General features: G+C 30.6%; 3 protein-coding genes across 3 annotated transcripts in view; 2 read left to right on the top strand and 1 right to left on the bottom strand.

Moving 5' to 3' along the window:
• The first annotated feature begins 1,041 nt into the window (after positions 1–1,041).
• Positions 1,042–4,256, top strand: LOC125844741 (xyloglucan endotransglucosylase protein 2-like). Its single transcript, XM_049524076.1, has 4 exons — positions 1,042–1,400; positions 2,043–2,143; positions 2,795–2,988; positions 3,713–4,256. The coding sequence occupies exons 1-4, from the start codon at positions 1,217–1,219 to the stop codon at positions 4,122–4,124; spliced, it is 891 nt and encodes a 296-aa protein (XP_049380033.1). The 5' UTR covers positions 1,042–1,216; the 3' UTR covers positions 4,125–4,256.
• A 1,928-nt stretch (positions 4,257–6,184) lies between these two features.
• On the bottom strand, positions 6,185–13,178 carry LOC125844732 (uncharacterized). The gene is made up of 14 exons (XM_049524062.1): positions 12,970–13,178; positions 12,456–12,885; positions 11,134–11,271; positions 10,755–10,836; positions 10,546–10,622; positions 10,336–10,442; positions 8,458–8,575; positions 8,222–8,338; positions 8,032–8,123; positions 7,828–7,894; positions 7,654–7,732; positions 7,445–7,536; positions 6,643–6,786; positions 6,185–6,557 (listed from the first exon to the last, which is right to left on the bottom strand). Exons 2-14 carry the CDS (start codon positions 12,753–12,755, stop codon positions 6,525–6,527), a joined length of 1,446 nt encoding a protein of 481 aa, XP_049380019.1. The 5' UTR covers positions 12,756–12,885; positions 12,970–13,178; the 3' UTR covers positions 6,185–6,524.
• A 917-nt stretch (positions 13,179–14,095) lies between these two features.
• LOC125844737 (hsp70 nucleotide exchange factor FES1-like) overlaps positions 14,096–25,472 on the top strand; it is a 153,208-nt gene continuing 141,831 nt past the window's right edge. The window contains exon 1 of the mRNA XM_049524070.1: positions 14,096–14,100. The gene's annotated coding sequence lies outside the window, so the exon portion shown is untranslated. The remainder of the gene's footprint in view (positions 14,101–25,472) is intronic.

The following is a 25,472-nucleotide window of genomic DNA, read 5'->3' as shown; positions in this document are numbered from 1 at the left end:
AACTAAATATTAATTACTCACTAATTCCAATACTAATTAATGAAGGGTAAAATTGGAAGAACACTCTAAAAGTAATCTTGAAAACTGAACAATTAAGTTAATTTAAAAAATAAAAAAATATCTCAAAAATTAAATTAAAATGAAATGGAGGTAGTATGATTTAAATTTTGTGTAATAACATATGCACGTGCGTGCAATGCTAGTCATTGACCATTGGAGACTTTCGAGATACAATTAATTACATTATCAATTCATCATTAATTATGCCTCTTGAATCCTGTGACTATAATTAATTTTTATAATTGTGATGTTGGGTCTGTTTAAATGTATTTCGACTAATTTTATAAGTTAATTTTCATTTTTTTAAAATTGTTGTGCGTGATTTATTTTGTTTTTTTTATCTCTTATAGTATTTGTATTTGAGATCTCAGATGATACCTTGAGTGCCACTTTTAAATTTATATGCTATTAAGTGATGTTCTTACTGGGTATACCAAATACTTGTTGTTTGGTGCGGTGAATAAAAATAATAACTCTGTGATAAGAAATAAAATAAATCTATTTTATATTTGATTAGAGGTATTAATTAATTAATCTCAAAATTATCTATCGCGCCATTTATATTAAAATAATGAAATTTGTTATTAACGTATAAGACATCCAAATTCATGAGATCGAGATAACTTTGTCTATCCTATACTCATGGGCGGAACCATCATAGGTGAAGGATGGTTTCGTGCATATCCTTCATTGAAAAATTCTGTGCTGTATAGAGGTTAAAATGTAACTATTATAAATATATTTAATTTTGCACATTCTTTACATAACTGGTAAAAAAAATTGCTCACTCTTCATCAAATTTCTGATTGTGCCATCGCATATACCCCACCACGGCTCCTTAAAATCACTTATTACGAAAGAATTAATTGGCCAGCTAGTTTTAGGACTGTCAAAGTTGCAGTAACTTCCACGTTAGAGTATCTATACTATATATAATGGCATAGAATTAGTACATTTTCTCATCCCAAACCAAAAAATAAATAAATTCTCTTAGTAGGATTCTATTCATTTTAAAGAATGCTCTTTATTAATTGAGCTTTCTCAGTTTTGATTTGAAAGTCGTAACAACATTTCGATTCGTATAATTTATAGCTAACGTTAGAGATTTTCTTTATACTCGATTTCTACTCATCAACTCAAAAATAATAGAAACATTATGGGCTTCAAATGGATGATGATGTTGGTGTTGTGTGTGTTAATAGGAGGATCAATGGGAGCTAAGCCCAATAAGCCAATTGATGTCCCATTTGGAAGAAATTATGAGCCTAGTTGGGCTTTTGATCACATCAAATATTTGAATGGTGGCTCTGAGATCCAGCTCTCCCTCGATAACCGCACTGGTAACATTTTATTTTTCATCGAATGTGTTTGGTACTATTGAAGTCATTAATCGTATTATTTGTTGTTCTTAATATTGATCTTTGCATTGCTTTCAGCATGACTAGTTTCTCTACTACTTTATTTGTTTTACATGCGTGATTTTTTTGGTTATGTTTTAATTGAATCGAAGGTCTGTCGGAAACAATCTCTCTGTCTTCACAAGGTAAGGGGTAAGGTTGTGTATACACTACCTTTGATGTTCCATTGGATGTATTTGGTATGCTGGAAGTCATTAATCGTATTATTTATTGTTGCTAAACTTGATCTTTGCATTGTTTTTGGCATGACTTGTTCTCTACTACTTTATTTGTTTACATACGTAATTTCTTTTGTTATGTTTTACCTGAGTCGAGGGTCTTTCGAAAACAATCTCTCCGTCTTCACAAAGTAAAGGGTAAGGTTGCGTATAAACCACAACCTTTTTCGGACCGCGAGGTTATAGTGTGTATGTTGTTGTTGGTTATAGTTTCCGTAGAACAATCTTGACTTAACTTTGGATACTACTATTATTATTAACTTTAACATATACTTTTTTTTTCTTTCAAAAATTGTTACTTTTTATGTTAATGCTTCTGATTTTGAATTTGTGTTGGGACATATAGGTACTGGCTTTCAGTCAAAAGGATCTTATCTATTTGGGCACTTTGCTATGCACATAAAGATGGTTGCTGGTGATTCTGCAGGCACAGTCACTGCTTTCTATGTAAGTCAATAACATATACTAATAGTCAATTCATTGTATTTCGATCTTAAATTAGTTGGAATCGACTATATAAACTATACAACATACATTTTGTTATAATGTAAAGGTATCATAGTTAGTGGTAAAGCTAAAAAAAATTATTTATGGGTATCAAAAAATTATAACAATGTTGCTAGCTAGGATTGAACATGTATCAAGAAGCGTCAACATATATTTGACTATAAAACTAAAATTTGACTTATTTATACAATATAATTTCCTAGTGAAGGAGTGTTGCTTGACACCCCTTGAGCAAATGTAGCTCCGCCCCTGATGATAGTAAGTTAACACCGCTTCTAACAAAATAATAATCCGATACTACTTGCACAAAAATTTGTGTCACTGCCACGATCCACGAAAGACCATTGATTGGCTTCTTTGTAGGTTTTACGGCCAAAAAACTATATTTGAAAGCGGATTCAAGCAAATCTAACTTTGTCTCATTACACTATATATAACAATAACAATAGTATATTCAATATAATTTCAAAATGTTGGGTCTGAGAAATATATATGTTAAAAACATATTGCATAGGTACAAAAATTTCCGAATCTATAAAGTTAAAATGTTGAATTTATTCTGACGATGTGAATTACTTTGTGTGTATGCAGTTGTCTTCTCAAAATTCAGAACATGATGAAATAGACTTTGAGTTCTTGGGGAATAAAACAGGAGAACCATACATTTTACAAACAAATGTATACACGGGAGGGAAAGGTGACAAAGAGCAAAGGATTTACTTATGGTTTGATCCAACAAAAGATTATCACACTTACTCTGTCTTGTGGAATCTTTACCAAATTGTGTAAGTAATTTTTTTATGATCATTTGATATCCGAAAATTGTTTAATTAATTTAGATTTGTGTTATATAGAGTCTATTTAGAATGAAACGGTCTTTATTAAGGAATTTTACATTTCAAAGGTTGAACCTGTTCAAGTTTAAATGAATTGAATTATGATCGTTTGTTAATTTAACATAATGGGTTGAACTTGAAATGACTCATCAAACTATTGAGTCAAAATATAACCCAAACCCAAGTTTACAAACTCAAAATTTGAAGATTGAGAATTATATAAATATGAAAAAATTAAGATAATAATTTAAGAAAATGTCAGAGTTTCATCTTTTTTTTCCCTCAAAATGACACATAAAAAAGGAGGTGAAGTTAGGTCAGGCTAGGAGGGTTAAGTTATGATCGTTATTTGAACTATTTTGATCCAAATAAACCTTAGGCACGTTAAATCATGACAATTTATTAGTTTGACTTGTTTTGACGTAGAAATAGCGTTTACTAACTACTTTTTGGTTGTTTTAAAAAAAACCCAGCTATTATCTTAAAGTTTCATATACCACAAGTGAAATTTTAGGTCATTATCTTGCTCTTAATTTCCCTTATGATTTTTGAAACCGTAAGACATTGACTATTTTTCAAATATAAGGATGGAAAAATGTATGATTATTTATAAGTTTTTTGTAATATATTTTAATCTATTCAAGTTTAATTCAATCCGTCTATTTGACATCAGGTTCTTTGTGGATGAGTATCCCATAAGAGTGTTCAAGAACAACAAGAACTTAGGTATCAAATTCCCATTTGACCAACCAATGAAGATATACTCAAGTCTATGGGAGGCAGATGATTGGGCAACAAGAGGTGGACTTGAAAAAATTGATTGGTCAAATGCACCCTTTGTTGCCTCATACAAAGGCTTTCACATTGATGGTTGTGAATCTTCTGTGAATGCCAAGTTTTGTGCCAATCAAGGCAAAAGTTGGTGGGATCAAAAGGAATTTCAAGATTTGGACACAACTCAATGGAGACTTTTGAGAAGAGTTAGGGATAAGTATACAATTTATAACTATTGTACTGATAAAAAGAGGTTCTCTACAATGCCAAAAGAGTGTAAGAGGAATAGAGATGTTCCAAGGAATTCATGAAACAAAAATTAACTTCGGATTTTTTTAAAATATTATTAAGCATGTGTCTGATTCTGTAAAAATTATGCATTTTAGAGAATTCGATACGAATATGATAATATTTTTGAAAAATTTGAGCATGAAGGGTGTAATATTGTGTGTAGCAAGTCTACTGTAACATTTCAATAATAATAATAATAATAATAATAATTTATTTTTATTTATTCAAGAAGGAAAGTAGCACTATCATCTACTATTTAAAAAAAATAAAATTATTTGGTGTTTGGTACTTGTATTGAGGCTCCGGTTGATTTGGATGTGTTATGTAAGGCCTATAATTGAATGAAAGTGTTACCTACCAAGTACCAATACCGTGATTTTTTCCATATTCAAGACTTGAACCCAAAACTTATGATTATGAATGAAGGATTCACTTGGAGGTGAATTTATAATTTAAATATAATGAGTTCACATTTTAAGATCGTTAGAGCTAAACAATTTACCCCATATTATTATTTAAAGTGGGAATAACAACCCCCTAACGGATAATATCTATTCAGTTAACTTGAAGAAAGTTAGTTCAGATTTTGTGATGTATTATTTAAAAATTAGTTTAAAATTTTAAACTACCTACCAGGGAGACCCCTTTTTAAACCTTTTTTTTTGTTAAAGACTTGGGATTTAGTAAATGAATAAACTTCTACTTTCCTACTATTTCATCACTATATTAACTTTGAGATATTTATTGTTCAACTAATTTTGTCTTTACATAAATTGGTCGTGGTTGGTATTAATATGCACCTACTTTTCAACTTGGATTCTATATATAAATTAATAAGACTTATTTTTTATACATTATAGTGTAGTTTCGTGTTATGTAACTATTTGTTACATAAATTGGTGTGGATTGGTATGAATGTGCCTGTAATTTCGTGTTCTTTGACTTTTATTACTCTATATGGTATTTTTTATATTTCGATTATCCTATTGTTTTGTTATAATTTTTATATGTTACTATCTATTTTTGTTACTAGACCGTTTTTCTTTGAGCCGAAGGTATATCAACAACAACCTCTCTACTCCTAAGACCATCTCCAACCCAACACCAAATCCTTATTTGGTGTAAAATTTGGTGTTTTGGAGCTCCAATCCAACACCAAATTTTACACCATTTTGGTGTGTGAATAATGTTACACCAAATTTGGTGATTCATCACACCAATTCACTTGATTGAATATTTTAATATTATTTCATTATACAAAACTTTTAATTAAACATTATATAAATTGTATGTTTTAATTAAATCTCTTGTATATTTAATTATTTTTTGTGTAATATTTTTATAATATTAATTTTATATATAAAAGATAGCTTTTTTTTATAAATTAACTTTTCTATATATGACTTTTAAAAAAAAATTAAATTTATGTTAATTCTACTATAAATTATTTATGGTATAAAATAATTTTATATTAAACGACTATAAATGAAAATAATATGAATTGTATATGGTGAATATTTTAGAAAGAATTTGTTTTATGAAATAAGAAAATATAAATGAAATAAGAAATAATAATATAATAATGAAGAGAAAAAAATATTCCATTTTGGTGTAAAATTTAATGCAGTGGGTTGGAGTTGATTTACACTAAAATAGTGTTGACACCAAATTTGATGTTTGGGTTGGAGATGCCCTAAGAAAGGAATAAAATACTTTACCCTTTTCAAACCCCACTTTGTGAAACTACACTGTGTATGTTGTTGTAATATTTATAAATTATAGAAGTGTTCAAAATGACATTACATTGGACTATACGTAGACATCAATTGAATTATATATAGAAATTTTAAAGTTAAATTATTTGTCACCTAAATTGGGACAGATGTTATTGCAAAATGTTGACGACCAATGAAACTACTAGTATACGTACGATGAATCTCTTGAATACTGAACTCCCCGCCTACATGCCATATCGAACATGAATATAGAAAAGTAGATAAATGGAGGATTCATATAACCGACCTCAACTAGTCTGATATTAATACAGCAAGAAGTAGTGTGTGATGAAAGCCAATCTCACTGAACCTAAAAACTAACTACTGCAGTTTACCAAAGAGAAAATCTTCATTGTCCTGAGGTAATACCTCTGCTGCTTCTATGAGCAGATTTCTCATTCATAAAAACTGTGTTTCTGTCAATAGATCGACGAGCTAATAAAATATGATATGTGTGTGTGTGTTTCGTGCACTCGCAAGCCAATTATACATATACATAAATTTACATATAGAGAGTGTCACGCGTAAGATGGAGAGATATTTGCCTCGTACTAAGCTCGCTCTGAAGATTTCATTCCGCGAAAAAATTATCAAGCATTGGTGATAAATGCTTTAGCGCCTCAGCATGCCGGTTATTGCTCTCTGCTACTTCTTAGGTCCGACACCAATCATCGTGAGCTGCCAAAAATGGAATGTATAGTTAGAGGAAACTATTGAAATTCATCGAAATGGATAATGTGTAAGAGTCTAAGCATGTACTGACAATGTTATTTTCAGGCCGCCTCCAGTAGAATCCCTGCAAAAGAACGGGCAGGATGTTGCACGATACAAGAATGTAAATCAGCAACGCGTTCGTTCCCATCCATTTCAGTATTGTGGTCCAGTGTCTATAGCCCCACACATCAACCTATAGAAAGAACAAAGCTTTTAGCTATGTAACAAAAGAATGACTTATTTACCAACCCCTAGCATGGCTGCAGTTTTTGACAGCAACTAGCCTTGAAAAGGTAAACTACGACCAAAAAAAGATCAAACTGTCTCAAAATCATATTGCCATGGGCGGAACTAGGGTAGCAAAAGGGGTTCGTCGAAAAAGTACACTATATGTACAAGGTCAAAATTATTTCTTATATATATATATATATATATATAGTGGATATTGAACCCTTCTTTATATTTTGAATCTCCTTAGTGGAAATCCTTGTTCGGCCACTAGACATAGCTACTTGTATATCTGAAGCTTTTCGACAAAGGAACTTATATTAAATCTTGACTCAATTGACAATGGAGTTTTAAGAAGAAAAAAACTTTTGATATGTAAAGAGCCAGATATATGCGAAATACCAAACTTATTCTTTAAATTACACTTTCCACCGAGTTTCAAGCATTGAACCAAGAAATCCTGAGGGTCAATAGCACAAGGTTCAAAACTAAGTTCTAGGAGAAGCAAGTCAAGATAAAATCAGATACCAAAACGGAACTCTGAAGCTTTGCCTTAGTAGACAGACCAAGCATGTTCAGATAATGTTCAAGGAAAGACTAAAAAGGGATGAATAGTGTCTAACCATCATATAGACTGCAGTGAAGAGAAAGCCAGCAGAGCCAGCAGTAATACACATATAACTGAAGGAGTACAAAACCTTGTTTGCGTGCATCCCTAAATGAAGTAAATAAAAAAGAGAAGTTAATACTCTGTATATTTGCTCTCAATGGTAAAACAAAGCTCTAAGATGTATAGCATGAAAAGGAACAGAAATTTAAAAGAAAAGCTTACCGAGGCAGTCACATGTTACACCCAACAGTACGAGACAAGAGGATGGTACCAACCATTGCTGAATTCTAACTTTATGATCCTGGAACACATTAGGATGCGGAGCAACAAAATAAGTGAGCTTCTCATCCAAGGGAAAAAAAGAATATACAAAACGAGAATGCAGAAAATGTTTACCTTGAAATGAACAATGATGTGTCCGTAATGCAAACCAATGAAGCAAGTTACAATAGCCATCAATGAGCTACAACAAAGTCAAATGAGCTTAATTGACATATTCCAACCAAAGATAAGAGAGTAACAAAGGAAAGGGGCTTTATTTTGAGACACATTATAAGTTTCTGACAAATAACAAAAGATATTGAGGTATCAATAACAGACCTCAAAAGTCCTTCTGGGTCGAAAGGGGCTTGACACCATGATGGAGCATCTAGAGGAAGGGGACCGTAGTTAGGGGAGTTGACACTACATTCCTGTCAAGAAAACAATCAAAACGTTTGAATATCAAGGAATGCTGAAAATGGAAAGTAACAGAAAGAGAAACTTTGAAATACTAAGGGAGGAAGAATACTTTTGATCGTCCATAAATGGCTCTTGCATATAAGTGTTGAATACCCAATATTTTTCGATCAATCATTCCAACAGCATTACATGCTGGTCCACTGTCTCCCCGTACACCACATTTCACCTTCAAAGGGAACATAGTCATGTTAACAAAACTCATCATTTCCATGTGTAAAACGGGATGTCATCCCAGACCTTTCAAGGAAAACTTAAATAGACAACTAATTGCAGTGAACAACTTACTGTGAATATCTTTGCTTCTGAAGAAGATATGTCCATTGGCATCTGATATTCCCAGTCAGGAACATATAAACCGTAGAACAAAGAAAGGTATAAAGCAGTAACCATTATAGCCATGGCCCTGGAGAAACAAAAATGGAGGGAGAAAAAGGAAATATGATTAAACAGGAGAGTGAAGATTAAGCATTGTTTTCTTGTTTTTGAGAATAATGCAGATTAAGCATTCTAACATTAAAAAAATTTGACAGAAGCATGAAGCTTTAGAAAAAGTTCAAAATGCACCACATTTGCAGCTATATAAGACAAAAACAAAAAAAAATTCAGACAAATTGCAGTATCTTGTTCTTCCATGGATATCCCCCTATGAATACTCCGACATTAAATAATCCATGGTTCATCACTATCCGTTTGTCTTCCCTTTTCAAGGGAACAAAATTACTAGTTTGCACCTCTATCTGATAATTAAAAACTTCCCATGAAGTTACTGGGTTCTAAATTAATATCTATACATAATGACTTTTTTTAAGACGAATACAAAGTTCGAACCAAAGCTAATGGGTTTTGCTGAACCTGTACCCACTACTCTACCTCCATCTCTGATTTGCAGTCTTAACACATTTGCCAATTGAAACAGATTTCTACCATAGATGCCATCCCAGAAGGGTGGGCTATTTAACATGCAGAATCATAAGATAACAAGTTCACCATTTATCCAGTGAGATTAACACATATATGCGATTTCTCGCATCCCACTGTTCCCCTTACTAAGACACTCATTGAACATGCTAATGGAGCTCCTTCGTATTTCAAGATTCCATTGCCATGCCTGAGAAAACTCTCATATTTTTCTCACCCTCAGGATGCTGACACATGAGATATCCGAAACACTAGTGACAGTGAAGATTCAATAACTGAAGGAGCTACCTTCTGATGTCGAGACTAGGAGTTACTGCAGCTATCAACAGTCAGCACAGACCATTTAAAGGAATTTCAGGATGGCACTGTTTCCACATACAAGAAACCTAGCTCTCTCTCTCTCACTATCACGCATACACACTCACATCGAGCAGAGAAATCTCTACATAGACTCAGCTTTTGGCATCCTTGACCCTATTACTTTACAGACTCACTCTATTTATCACTACAATAAGCTAAAAGGTGTCATTGTCCATATTTTTTATGTATCATCTCCAATCCTGATGGTACACCATGAGGACTAGGTACTTACCACCCTATGGGCAGGGCATATTGTTTAAAAGATCATGTTGTTAAAATTCCTACACCTTATTTGAACAGAATACACACATTAGTTTTTTTATCGTTGAAAATAACCACATCTTAGTATTGTCTAGCCATTTGGAATCAAGCCTTCTCCATAGCACGCCGGCATTTTGCAATATAGTTACTTTACTACTCCCTCTGTCCCAATTTATGCGACTTACTTTCCTTTTTAGTCGGTCCCAAAAAGAATGACACATTTCTATATTAAGTAACAATTTAACTATAAAATATCTATTTTACCCTTATGAAATGATTTACAGCCACACAAATTTCTATCATTCATTTAGGACCACAAGTTTTAAAAGTCTTCCTTTCTTTCTTAAACTCCATGCCGAGTCAAACTACTACCTCACATAAAATGGGACGGAGGGAGTACTAGACTTCAAAACATTTCAGACTGAGGACCATCTTTTGAACACAACCAAAGTTTCAATTTCAAATCAAGCTGATGTTGTACTAATTTAATTTTTTGTCAATAATATGTTATGCTCAAGGTAAGCAAAACATATTGATGAAAGAAGTTAGTAACGATTACCGCTAAGTGACGAATAGTTTAAATAATCTTTATTGGAACGAATGGTCAAAAGACTCGGAACTCACCATTGTTGATGGTATCTCTTCAACAAAGATTGTCCTGAATTGACTTTATTATCACCCTTGAGCCAGATTTCACACATTGCTGCCAACAAAAATGATATTGCAATTCTCTGGGGAAGAAAAAGAAAAAAAAAGTTAAAAAGAAATATCCACTTGAACAACAAGAGAAATACACAACATAATATAAAACACAAGAATATGGTGGCTTCATACTTGCAATATACCCATCCATCTGATTCTCTCAACGTCCACACCATAAGTTAGATTTTTGATACCATGAAAATAGCCTCCTGTTTAGAGAGGGAGAAAGCACGTAAGTGTCATACTTGCCAATAGATCAATCTAATATTTTGCCACTGCATGAAAAACTAATAAACAGCTGTTGCAAGGTAAAGTTAGACAGATGACTAAAAGAAGAGCACCTTGAAGAAAGAGTCCAAGGATGAGAAGCTTAAGCGCGCGGTGAATTGCTTTTCCAGTCGCAGTCAGTCTGCAGGGCATGTTCTGTATAACCCAAAAGAATTTCTATAAGCACAAGAAGCAAAAACATCTGAAACTTCAATACAATGGCTTACAAAAACAGCTCAACCAATATAAAATCATGAAAGTGTCCTTCATATCTTGATTCACAGCTTGTCCATATACATATTGCATAGATACTAGAGATAAAATTTGCTATAAAACCAATATCTATATTGGTTTCAAAAAGAGAAAGCTCTCTGCCCCCAAGACAACTGCAAATGAACAAATCCAGCAACAAAACAAGTTAAATAATCTGAAATTTGTTTAAAGCATATTTACCTTGTACGCAAGTGCAAGCGACACTCCAACAATGAAGAGGAAAAATGGCATGACAAAATCTGCCAGGGTTATACCATCCCATGGTGAATGATTGATAGCAGGATAAATTCCACCAGCGTATTCCACGAATATCATTAACTGCAGAAAGTGTACCAGAAGCAAGAGAGAATAAGATGATATATTTTAAGGAAAAGAACCAAATTGCTCATTCAGGTTTTAGGAATTAGTTTCACATAAACAACAAACAGGCAATCTTACTCCCTAGTCCCTCCTTCACATGCACACAAAGAAGAACTACTGTCATATTTCCCTTTTTGTAATAAATAAATTCTACATGATAAGACATTTTTAAACCTACATAAGATTAGCATCCTTGTCTGGTAAGCCTTGTTCAGTTCCATCTCCTTTAATCCCATTTTCTCATCCCTATCTTGTATCCCCGAAATGGTACATTGTCCTCGTTTCCCCACAGCTATTTGGCACCAAAACAGGATGATTCGATTGAAACATAAGGCCTTTTTCTTGAAGCCATTTAGGCTTGAACCATCACAATGTCATCAGTTTTTGTATAATATTTGCACATACTTTACAAGATGAAATGAGGTATGTGGAGCGTGTTTCTCAGATTAAAATTTTGCTTAAAAGTGAAAACATCCTTAAGCCTTAATCACCACCCAAGTCCCTGTCTTTTCTTTCAACTAAAGTTCATATTTTTACAAGTCAAAACAACTTAATACACAAGTCAAAGAATAATGAGCCAGTTGTAACTTGTAAATCGTATCTATGTAGTAGTTGTTCTCTTGGAACAATCAACATTAACAAATGACAAATTTGGAGGAAAAAAGCTGTGAACTTTACTGAAATGCAAAGAATTCTGACACAGGAAAACGCCAAAGGAAAGAAATGAAAAACAGAGAAGAGTCATAAACATCGCCACAAATAACAAAATTGCGAGAATATGGAATTCCAAAGAGATAGAAAAAGACAACAATATGTCCATTGAATCTTCAACTAAGACTGAATGCCAAAATTAGTTCTCTGAAGCTGGTAATATGGACTTGGACTTTAACAAAAAATTCAACATTTTTGTTAAAAATAGAACAGATGAGAAATTACCCAAAAGAAAGAAACTAAAAATAGACAAGACACAAAAACAAGAAAATTTTCAGGATCAGCAAATCCACAGAGACAATTGAATGAACAAACATCCTAGTGTAATCACACAAGTAGATCTTAACACTACCTTAGTATAGACAAGTGATGATAGAAAGGAGAATAAACATTGAATCATTCAACTAAAACTGAATCATATGAGAAATTACCGCAACAGTGATCCCTCGAAAAATGTCAAGAGAAAGAAGACGAGCACTCCCTCCACTCTTAGACTTACGAAAATGAGGTCCACCATGATCACCACTAGATTTAGGCAATGTAGACAAAGGAGATGTCGGTGATTTCTGAAAAGACAACTCTAAATCATTATTACTCGTTGCATCACTTGTAATAACCTCAATCCTAGGAGACAAATTCTTCCCTTCTCCTTCAACTATAACATCCCCTTGTTGTGGATCCCATCTTAATCTTGCATCTTTCTTCTCTCTAATTAGTTGATAAGATCCCATTTTCTCTCCTTAACAAAAATCCTAATTTTACACCATTCAACACCCTTTTCACTAAAACTTGCAAAGATTCTATCTTTTAATACTCCAGATTTGATTCTTGCAACAACAAAATCTTCACCCTTAATTGCCACTGCAAAACAAGAATACATCAAATTTTTAGTCTTTAATTTCTATCCAATAACATAATGGGTATCTGAAAACAAGAAAAACTCACCCCCACCAACAATTTTTTTTGCAAGAACCAGCACCAGAGGAGACAATAATGTACCAAACTATATTTTCTCCACCCTTTGTTTTACACAATAATCAAAAAATGGTAGAGGGTACACAAATGTTTAATTGTTTTTATGTGTATACACATATACATATAGAGATATATATAGATATAGATATAGAGAGAGATAGGGAGGGAGTGGATGATATGTCGAGAGTGGTGTATGTGCTTAAATACAACTCTTCCACTTACTATAAAACATCTTTTTTATTTACTACTAATATTAGTTCAGTTACGAGTTTAAGTTATATATATTATCAAGTCATATAAGAATAAAATTAATAGATAGAGTGTGGATAAATTAAGTAAAGTTTATCCGTATTAGATGTATAGAAAAAGAAATCAGTAATTATTATTGTAATATTAATTAATTGTTATAAAACAAAGGTTAAATCTTGTGTGTGTAAACGATTTTTTACTGTTTAAATTTTAAAACGAAAAATTATTCAGAAATCCAATCAAATATAAGCAAAATGCTTTTTAAGAAAATTATGAATATACTGCTCCTAAGTTTTATGCACCTTTATAGCAGGAAATTTTTATATTATTAGTTTTTCCTAAAATATGATATTTGTAATCTTCAAAATAAAATAAATTACTTACTATAATAAATAAGAGATAATTTAATAATATTGATGATGTAAATAATTAAAACTCTTTCCTAATAAGCTTTAAAATATCATAATTGTACTTTGACTTTTAAGTTACTACTATATTATACTAGTCAATAGTATAATTATAAATTTATAACACTATATTTGGAGTATAAATATTAAAGTCGATTCAAGATTTTAATTTATAAGTTTAAATTTTAAGATTTTTGTATTGACTATATTGTACTTTTATTTAAAATTATAATATATATCTATAATTTATTATAATTTTATTTAATTTTTATTTCGCATTGAAAATACTGAACTCGACCCAAAATAATAATACACTATAGCTTCGTCGACTCAATAATAAAAATAGAGCATCTATGAATGGCATCTAAGGAAAGCATTGATATTTGATACTAATATGCTCATGTTTTACGTCTACTTGACATTTGCAGACAAAAGATTTTCACATGTGTTGGAATTTGGAACAATTTTTTGAAATCATCATTCAAAATATGTGATCATACTCTGTATTGGTAACTCATATAAAAAATTGTAATGCAATTAATTAATGTTTAATGTTTTTTATCCTGATAATTATGTTCGTGTGAACTTGTTCATATTATTAATTTTTTTTAAAATGATAAATAATTTTTATAATACAGATATAACAGAATCAATAGAAAACTAGATTCAGATCCTTCATAACTTATTCAACATGAAAAATAATTGACGGAGTATTAAAATTTCTTTACTCATTCTCAAGATCTCAACCCTCTTTAACACTCTCTTAATAACATTAGGCAGAACTACCTTATTTGGATGTATTGATCCTATCTTGTTTGAACTTAACAATTATTTGTACATGTGACAAAATAATATTTTCACTAAGAAAACTCAATACTTTATATATATGAGCGGAGGCATGATGATAATTACGAGGCAAATAATTTTAATCCAAACCTTATATGTGCATTTAAAAAAATTATTTAACATATCAAAATATAAAAAATTATAATTCAAAACTCATACATTAAAACTCATATATCGTTGATTATATATACACATATAATGTGATTTAATGGTGGGGGTGGATGTTCGATAAACCCTTTTTTACTCTTCCGTAGTAAATCAAAAGCTTGATACAGATTCGATCAAATTCAATAACTTTTGCTCAAATCATATATTTTTATCAAAAGAATCATTAAATATGTATTAAAAAAATAATCTTAAAACTGAATTATTATTACTCAAAATTATCATTCTAAAATTCAAAATTTATAAAATTAAAATTCTTACTCCGCTTCTGTATAGTTTCATCCCTACTTGTTACAATAATATGTTCATCTATCTTTCTTGGTAAATTTTATTTTTTTAGTTTGGTGTGAATTTGGTGAATGTAGGAAGGAAAGGGAATGGGGTTGGGTGGGCGGTGGAGTGGGTCCGAGAATATAAGGGTGTTGTTTGCTTCAAAATTGGGAGAATAAATCAAACAACATAACGCGTCCTTATGCTTATTTTTCTTTCAGATCGCTACGCAAACTCTCTTACATACTCTTCCGGCGGCTCAACCAACTGCTTAATTTCGACTCTATGACACGTATTATCCGTTTTAAATTTAGATTAATTTTTTAGATTAGAGTTATGTATGAATTGCTTATATCTTTGAGATCGTTTGGATCACATACTAAATTAATTTGATATGCACATCATTTTCAAAAGCTTGTCAACACAAAAATCTATCAATCTTACTTGATCGTCTGGACATCACGAAAATAAAAAATTAATCTCCATATTTTTTGTATGTGATCTAACTATACCATGAGAAAATAATTTTTTTCATGGTCAATTGTAATTTGCATAAAAAAAATTATCATACAAATATCTCGACGTAAGTAATTTGCCTAGTATAATTTATTATGTGTATTAAAAATAACAATTGTGAATTTCCATATCAATATAAAGAAAATAACTAAAGGAGTTTTTGTTTTGGGCGTGTATATATATACATGTGTGTGGACAAATTCAAAGATTTAAGAAATAACTCATACTTTCAATAGTAAGATGAATTTAATGGTAAAAAATCTAAAGAGAAATAGAAGAAAATGTCATAAATAAATTTACATATAAATATAAAAAAATTTATAAAATTAATTGGAGTTGACCAAAATAAGATTGTAAATGTATTGAATTATTTGATTAGGCCGACAAAGCCATATGCTTCAACAGTAGTGGTAGTAGTGTTTTATCAGCCATGGAGCATGACTCTTTTTATTATGTTGTATATGCATATGACCTAGGCTTTGCCTAAATATTAAAATACTTCAAGGGACGCTTTACATAAAACGAGTTATTAATATGTGTCATCCATAAGGATCGTGATAAAATAATAAATACTTAGACATTTTAAATATTTTATGTATAAATTGTGTATTATTGACGTATGACACACTTTTTAAGAAAAATATTTAAGGAAAAAAATTAAAAGTTATTTTTCACTATTACCTTTTTTATTATTCTTCTGAAAAATATAAAATAGTAAAAACTTTATTAACAAGGGGAATAAATATGAGAAAAAGTCTCAACAATTCTTTTAAACTTTGAAGAATTTATTTATTTTGAATTGTAAAAAAAAGTTTCAACAATTCTCTTAATATGGACGAGAGGGAGATAAAGAAGTTTCAAATATAAGTATTATGCCATTCTTGATTAGAAGTTTCATATATATATTCGAATAATGGGTTGCATCGATAAGTATTGTGATGATGTGATAATCGTTTCGTCATTCTTAATCAAAAGTTTTAAAATCAAATTTTCAGTACAAAGTATTCTTTATTATAAAGTGAATCTACCATGTGATAAAGGAATTTTTTGATGCAAATCTAAATTTAATTTAGTTTCAAATTAATCAAATACCGAATAAGAAAAACAAGAAGCTATTGATAGATATATTCTCTAATATATTTGATTAGATCAAACTATTGATTGTGAATCATATTCCACACAAAGCATACTCTTTTAGTTACTAAGGTCTAACAGCATGCCTATTTTCCACACAAAAACTAATTCTAAGTTCTCGTTGTCTTAACTTTTACTTTATTGCATTCAAATCACTAAACAATCATTAGCAACAAAACAATCACCCGCCATTACCTAAATATTACAAGGAAATCACAATATGGTGTTTTATAATTAAAAAGTTACTCAAACTTAATGATTGAGTTAAAAATGCAGAAATTATTCATCTCAATCTTTTTCGCTAAAAAAATCACATTATAATAGATGTTGAATTTCTCGATGAATATCTTATCTCATCACTATTCAAACTCATATATCAATGAAAGATCATTATATCGCTTAGTATACTGGACATACATTAATAGTTTTGGAATATAAATTACTATTGTAGTATCCCTTGTTTGATTACTAAGTTTGAAATAAATTATATTAGTAATAGTAATTAGTATCAGGATACATTATCTCTGTCATAGGGTGAAACAATAGTATCAGAATTAGTTATTTCAGTATTAAAACAACAAAAATGACAAAAATACTTCTAAGGTTCCTCAAACCTTTTTTTCTATTAAATAAGATGAAAGATATTTTTGTAAACAAATAACTTATTCTTAGATATTATGCAATGCACATTGTTTTTAATATAACTAACCAAACAACTAATAAAAATAATATTTAAATAAATAATTTCAGCATAACTTATCTTTCAAACCAAACAACCCTAAATAATGATATTTAAGGAAGCTATGGTGGACGAAGGTATTCATTCGAACCCTTTCACCGTAAAAACACACTATATATACAAGATCAAATTTTTTTAATATATACATAAAATAAAAGTTAATTCTCTTATTTATTGTGATTTCAAACACATGTGGTCTTAGCTAGTAGTAATGGTGTACCATGAACTCATATATAGTTTTATATTATATGATTTGCCTAAATATTTTGAATGCATAAGGGTCAATTAAGAAGTAGTACTATATGTTAGGTTAGGTCAATTAGTGATGACCTATTCCATATATATAAACATTTAATGCTTATAGATTTGACAATTTCATTGGTTAGAGAGGTGTGACCACGTTGACAAAGTTTAATTTTTTAGGGTATTGAATATTATCTCATTACAAATAGGTCATAAATATATTTTTATATATGATTATTAGCAAACGCGGAAATAAAAAGATTTTTCTATGGAATTTGAGGCCTCTTAAGACTTTTTTGATATTATGAGTTAGAATTATAATTTTTTGACTTGGTAATTTCTTTTCCAAATATCATGTAAACAATAAGTGAGGATGTTTCTTTATGTCTTGTTTATATAACATAATTTTTTATTGTATATGAAAAAAAGAAAAAGATTTTCAGAATTCTGTAATTATAAAATAAAATTTAAAATTTATGATTATTATTTGATAAGTAATCTGTTTGTGTCACTTTTTATATTAAAATACAAACGTCTCATTGAGTTACAATATGGTTCTATATTAACACTTTAGCATGTCTACAAAATGATAATCGATAAATTGAATCGATAAACTTCAAAATCGAATCGATCGATACGCAATTACACAACCTAAGTGTCTCCGGGGTAAAATGTTCTTTCATTTCTCGTTATGTAACATAGTTTTTGATTGAATATGAAGTACATTAAAAAAAAAGAAATATAAATTTGAAGCTTGTAATATCAAATACGTGATGAAATTTTTTTGTAACTATAAAAGCATATCAGTAAAATAAAATAAAAATTTTAATTTAGAATTATCTTATAAGTTATCTGATTATGTCATTATTTATATTAAAATGCAAACACCTTAATTTTCTTTTAAAAATAAGAAAAAGAATCAAAGTTAAACGTACTTCCTTCTTTTAATATTGGCTCAACTTTTAGCCGTCTAGTGACATATACGGTATGTGATATACCAAGTAGGATTTTTTTTCTTGTCATTTTCTCTTTTTTATTTTTATTTTTATTTTTTATATATATATATATATATATATATATATATAGTTACTTTTTGCCTATATATCCCTTTTTCTTAATGGTTTTTTATTTGTATTTTCTACAACTTCTTTTCTTTTCCTCTTCTTTTTTTTTAAAATTAATGAAAGTTTTGTTTTTATAATTTTGAGTAAGTTGTTAAATTTTAAATGGTTGTCGGTTATTTATTGGATAGAAAAATTTATTTAAAATAAAAAATCATGAGTAGGTAAATTTGTACTTGAGGTTTAATTTAATGATTTTATTGGTGTGGATTAAATGTTCAACCCAACCATGGTTTAAATGTAATTTCTTTAATTTTATTAGTAACGTACTTACATTTAACAGCTCCATTAATACTTCTAATTATTCACTAATTAAGTTGATTAAGAAGCCATCTATTAATTTTTATTCAAATGACCCTTGAGTTGCTTGTAAGGTTACCGTCATTGCCATTTTCATGTAATTTTAAGAATTTAAGTTTCGATCACTTTAACTTTTATTTTATTGTATCAAAATTATTCAACTATTTTGTCTTATCTAAATAATTACAAAATAAAATAAAATAATCACTAATTAAATAATGTTCTCACTCAAATTTAGAGGTGGAGCTAAAGCCTAAAGGTTTGGAAGGGGATTCATACTTAAAATTAAGTCACATTGTGTCGTATGAAGTAAGTAAATAATAATAATAATAATAATAATAATAATAATAATAATAATAATAATAATAATAATAATAATAATAATAACAATAACAATAATAATAATAACAATAATAATAATAATAATAATATTGAATTTTCCTGTTGAATATCTTGTTCCCATTGCTATTCAAATCCATATAATCAATAATAGTGACATTTAGGGACGAAAAAGATTCAACCAAACTCTTTTGGTGGAGAGTTAATAATAATAATAATAAAAATAATAATAAAAATATATAATTCAATTTTTTTAGTGTGGTCGTTATAATAGTNTTGTACTTGAGGTTTAATTTAATGATTTTATTGGTGTGGATTAAATGTTCAACCCAACCATGGTTTAAATGTAATTTCTTTAATTTTATTAGTAACGTACTTACATTTAACAGCTCCATTAATACTTCTAATTATTCACTAATTAAGTTGATTAAGAAGCCATCTATTAATTTTTATTCAAATGACCCTTGAGTTGCTTGTAAGGTTACCGTCATTGCCATTTTCATGTAATTTTAAGAATTTAAGTTTCGATCACTTTAACTTTTATTTTATTGTATCAAAATTATTCAACTATTTTGTCTTATCTAAATAATTACAAAATAAAATAAAATAATCACTAATTAAATAATGTTCTCACTCAAATTTAGAGGTGGAGCTAAAGGTTTGGAAGGGGTTTCATACTTAAAATTAAGTCACATTATAATAATATTGAATTTTCTTGTTGAATACCTTGTTCCCATTGCTATTCAAATCCATATAATCAATAATAGTGACATTTAGGGACGAAGAAGATTCAACCAAACTCTTTGGTGGAGAGTTAATAATAATAATAATAATAATAATAATAATAATAATAATAATAATAATAAAAATATATATTCAATTTTTTTTAGTGTGGTCGTTATAATAGTGCACCATGACTCATGGTTTATATAATAATTTCACAATAAAATATAAAATTATTTTATCTTTCATTTGTTTGTAAATATGAATAAGTCATAAAATTAAATTAGCTCACTAATCTGCTGAAATAACGAATTTAACTTTCTTGTATAAAAAATAAAATAGTTAATCTTATCAAATATTTTTATCCATCGCATTCCGATTTATTTATTTCCGCGTATATACGACCCCTATAACTAGAGACGACTTATTCCATATAAGATTAATGTTTTGACAATTTCATTGGTTAGAAAGGTATGAGCACGTTGAATAAGTTTCTGTCTTTTATGGTTTAAATATCTTCTCATTTCAAATAGGTCATAACTATCATAAAGTATTTGAATTGGCTTAAAAATTATTCAAACCTACTTTTAAATTATTTTTAACTTTTGGGAGGGTTTGATAAAGTTATAAAATAACTTAAAATAAATTTAAAATGACTTCAAAAAAGTTAAAAACCAAAAGTATTGTTCTTACTTTTTATTTTTTTGACTTTAGAAGTCAGTTAAGTTTAACTTTTTATTTTTTGACTTAAAATTATTTTTTTCGCCAATCCGGGCTCTTATTATTATTATTATTATTGTTGTTGTTGTTGTTGTTCTTCTTCTTCTTCTTCTTCTTATTATTATTATTATTATTATTATTATTATTATTATTATTATTATTATTATTATTATTGTATTTGGTATACTTTATGTGACATATATGAAAGAGAATTTTTTTATAATTTTAAATATGTTAAGAGATTTTTATAGATAAGCAAATTCAAAATTTAAAAGTTATGAATTTTTATATTAATCTTAAGTTGATATTATGATAATAATTAAGTTCAGATTTTATATATATATATATACTGAATTTCAGCAAAAAATACTAAATACATGAACCCAAAATTAGATAAGTTCTTGCAACCTCCCCTTGTTTCTATAGTATTAATAATTAAAGTAGCACTATTTTTAAAAAAAATAGGCTGATTAAAAAACAGCATTATTTTTCTCCCCAATTAGTTTGTCCGCCTTCCATGTTCGGCCAATATGTTATTTTAAGATTAGTTAGGTTGAAATAAATTATCTTAATATTTATTTTTTATCAATTAATTATTTGATTAATTCTATATTTAAAAAATAATATACATCACATAATTTCTAAGAAAAAATATTTACTTACAAAAATATAATTCATATTATCTAGTAGAAAAAAGATTTGAGAGACCTCAAATGTATTTTGGCATTTTAATTATTTTATTCAAAAATAACTTATTTTAATATATTATTTCATCCTCCTACAAAAATAATTTATCCCAATACGAATTACTTAAACAATAATATTTATAACTTATCTCAAAGATTTAAACTTTTATCTTAGTGTTATCTACAATCTACATTTGCCTATCATACCAAACTACCTTTATATATTTTATGATATAAAGAAAAGAAAACAGTTCTACCTATTATAACCAGCTTTAATGTTCTTTTTGGTTTCTTTTCACCTACGTTTAGTACTTCTATATCATATCATATGGTTTTTATATTTTTGAGACAAAAGTGAAATGAGCTTCTATTTTTTTATTTTACTTTTGCAGATTACATATTCCTTTTGGTCTCTATTCTCTATTAAGTGTACTACTTTCTATGTCTCTATTTACGTGCCATGTTTTTATTTTAGGCTAAAAAAAGATGATTATTTTTAATATCAAATTAAATAATGCCATATAAGATTAAAAAAAGTATTATTTATCTTATTATTTCTTATTCTTCCATTTCAATTTACGTGATAGTATATTTTTAAAAAGAATAATAATTTTCAAACGTTATAAATAATTTAACTTAAACTATTTCCTTTTCAAATCTACTTTGAAATGTTTTGCTTGAGTTGAGGGTCTATCGACTATGGAGAACAATTTCTCTATTTTCACAAATCATAAAGTTTAAGTACAATAATACATACATGTAACGACCAGGTTCCGTTGTAATAGAAATGCCAACGGGGGAAAATTTGTGGCCAAAAAACTTTTTCGTAGTATTTGTATTTTCCCAACCTTGTCCAGATTTGGACGAAATCAGAGTCCTTGAGGTGTGGAGAAATCTGGTAACAATCGGGTGAGTTGTTTTTGAGTTTGATTGCATGAGTAGTTAGATAACTTGTTAAGAAAACCGTACGACTTTACAGAATTGAATTTGGGTGAGTAGATAGATCTCCGGAAATCGATCTTAGCGTGAAGGATATTTTCTGAGCGTCGTGAGTTAGAAGTGTGTTGTGGAATGGGGGTTTGGAATTCTTTAAAATAGCTCTCTATTTCGAAAATGCCGCTTTGGCGCTGGGTATGGCCGCTCTGGCGGGGTCGCTACAACGGGATATGGGGGGTTGTGACGGGTATGATGAGACTTAAAAATCGTAGGGGAAAGAGGAATAGTTCACTGGTTCGAGAATGCCGCTCTAGCGGGGATTTGGGTTGCTCTGGTGCCGTTGCTACATCGGGTTGAGGACCGCTGTGGCAGGCCAGACACGACTTAATGTCGTTAATAAACCCCAAAACGACCTCATTATACACTTTTTGACTTTTTGAGCTAAGGAACGACCCCCAGGTGACTCTTACTCGTTTTTCACCATTCTTGAGGCTAAAGGTAAATTTTTCACTCCCTGAATCCATTTTTCGATCCGTAAAACCTAATATAATGGGTGAATAATGATGGGGAAGGGTTTTGTTATAGATTCTATGGTGAAAACAAACCTAAATTGGATAGTTGGGATCATGTGTTTGATCTAGGGTTCATAGAATTGTTATAGTTTCGGGTAATTAACGATTGTTTGTTAATTCTCGTGTTATTGTGATTGTTTGTAGACCAAGAACAAGTGGAGTGAATTCGAAAAGGGAAGGATCAAGTTTCTTAGGGTTTAAGCTTGTTTCAAGATAGGTGATGGTTGTGATTCTATGATTGTGTGATGTATGCTTGTTCATGCTTCATTATGATACTTGTATATGTATGAATGTTGCAATGATGATCACACTTGTTGTAAATGAGATAGAGAATCTATGAATGACCTGAAATCATGACTTAAATGTATGATCTTGATGATATACTTGTGATTGTGATTGTGATTGTGCTGTGTGAATGGGATCAGTTGCCACGATCCGACACAACTAACTTGGATCGGTTGTCATGTTCCGACATAAATATGGGATCGGTTGCCAAGTTCCAGCATGCTAACTGTTTGTGTTTGGGTTCCATGAGAGGACCAATGATTTGACATAAAAATGTGAAGTTGTTTGTTGTTCGTGAATGTTGATAATATTGTATATGTTGATATATATGCATGTGATTATAATGTTGTTTGACTTGTTTATGTTGCACTTGTGGGATAGCCGCGTGATCCTACCAGTACACTGTGATTGTGTACTGATTCTGCACTTGCTCTTATTTTTGTTGAGTACATGGCATCTTCACGCGACTATTGACAGTCATCGATTAGAAGATCAGTGATCGTCGCTTTGAATTCAAGGGTGAGCCAATTCTTCCGGGATGCCATGATATTCTTTTTCGTCTATGTCCATAATTTCCAGACTTAGATATTTGTTCTAGTTAGTTGATTAGTTCATTAGTTTGGGATGTATCCCTTCGTGTTTAGACTTGGATCATTTGTTTAGATGCTTTGGTACATTGACTTTCAGGTTCTAGGTATTAAATTTCTGCACTTGTTAGTTAATTAATTTGCTTCCGTAACTTAGTTGCCTTAGTTTTTAGATTATTTACTTGGTTTGGGTTGTAGTAGTGGTTCTCCCACCGAAGGTGTGGGTGCCAATCACGACGGTGACAAAGTTGGTATCAGAGCTTAGGTTCGTTGATCTAGATGTACTGCAATGAGTCTAATAGAGTCTCGCGGAACGGTATGGGGACGCTTTTACTTTTCTTCGAGAGGCTATAGGACTTTAGGAAATCTCCATTTTTTCTCTTGTCTCCTTTCGTGATATGACTTGATTCCAATTGGTATCTGGCGATTCAAATTGGTATCTAACCTCATTCACTCTTTTGTTCGCAGATGGTTAATATTAGGTATAACGGTGTTAGTCCCGTAGCTCTTGTTAATGCTCTAGCTAAGGAATCTGCAGCGAGAAATCGCAGTCGAGGCAGAGGTAGATGAAGAACTAGGGGTAAAGGTCGTGAGAGAGTAGCGCCTGCTGTGAATGAGGTACCAATTGATAATGTTCCTATGAATGAGAACCCTCATGCGCATAATGAGGAGATAGAAGAGGATATTGAGGTTGAAGATGTTGAGGAAAATGGACAAGAGGAAGAGGTGCCAGGAGAGACTGCGGTTGTTCCACCCATCGATCCGATGTTAGCTCAATAGATTATGGCATTCTTGAAAGGGTTGGATGGTCCTGGAGTACTTCCATTTGCTCAAGCAACTCAAGCCCCCGCTAATTCTCTTGTTGCTAGCACTGCGCCCAAAACAGGTGGAAATGTAGGTACTGATACTTTCTTCTGTCCTTTGTTGGGTTCTATTATGACTGGGAACGAGCATGGTATGTTGACTAAGTTGCTGAAGCTTAAGCCTCCGGTATTTCTTGGTTCTGAGACTGAAGATGCTTATGAGTTTATTCTAGACTGTTATGAGAGGCTGTATAAATTGGGTATTGTTCACCAACATGGGATTGACTTCGTGTCTTTCCAACTTCAAGGTGAGGCCAAGCAGTGGTGGAGAGCTTATATGGAGTGCAAATCTTCTACGTTACCTCCACTTACTTGGACCCAATTTCATGCTCTGTTTCTAGAAAAGTATGTGCCCAGAACTCTGAGGGATCGCAAGAAGGATGAATTTATGGCTTTAGAATAAGGTGGTATGTCTGTGGCTGCTTATGAGGCCAAGTTCTATGCTTTATCCAGATATGCTACGCAATTAGTTACTACTGAAGATGAGAGGATCCGATTGTTTATTAGAGGTTTGAATTCTGAGTTGCAAGTATTGTCTGTTCATATGACTTCTACAGGGAGGAGTTTTAATGAGGTAACAGACTACGTTAAGAAAGTGGAGGGGGTGAGGCGAGACGGTCAAGCTAAGGCTTGGGCAAAAAGGGCAAAGAATTCCGGTAACTTTCAAGGCTCTTACTCTAAGGGGTCTGGAAGGCCAACACTTGCAGCCAAGCCAATTCAGTCTGATATGCCCGCCTCTACAGGTAACTACTCGGGAACTCCATCTCATAAT

Source organism: Solanum stenotomum, chromosome 11, assembly GCF_019186545.1.
Source record: "Solanum stenotomum isolate F172 chromosome 11, ASM1918654v1, whole genome shotgun sequence".
Taxonomy (NCBI): domain Eukaryota; kingdom Viridiplantae; phylum Streptophyta; class Magnoliopsida; order Solanales; family Solanaceae; genus Solanum; species Solanum stenotomum.
This window is presented reverse-complemented; position numbering and strand designations above follow the sequence as displayed.

Bases quoted from the DNA above. Each gene is read 5' to 3' on its own strand.
- LOC125844732 (XM_049524062.1), bottom strand. From the start codon at position 12,755: ATGGGATCTTATCAACTAATTAGAGAGAAGAAAGATGCAAGATTAAGA. The intron at 10,443-10,545 runs GTATGAAGCCAC...TTTCTTCCCCAG, and splicing joins GATGGATGGGTATATTGCAA to AGAATTGCAATATCATTTTT. The intron at 6,787-7,444 runs GTTAGACACTAT...TTCTTTCTATAG, and splicing joins TCACTGCAGTCTATATGATG to GTTGATGTGTGGGGCTATAG.
- LOC125844741 (XM_049524076.1), top strand. From the start codon at position 1,217: ATGGGCTTCAAATGGATGATGATGTTGGTGTTGTGTGTGTTAATAGGA. The intron at 1,401-2,042 runs GTAACATTTTAT...TGGGACATATAG, and splicing joins CTCCCTCGATAACCGCACTG to GTACTGGCTTTCAGTCAAAA. The intron at 2,144-2,794 runs GTAAGTCAATAA...GTGTGTATGCAG, and splicing joins GCACAGTCACTGCTTTCTAT to TTGTCTTCTCAAAATTCAGA.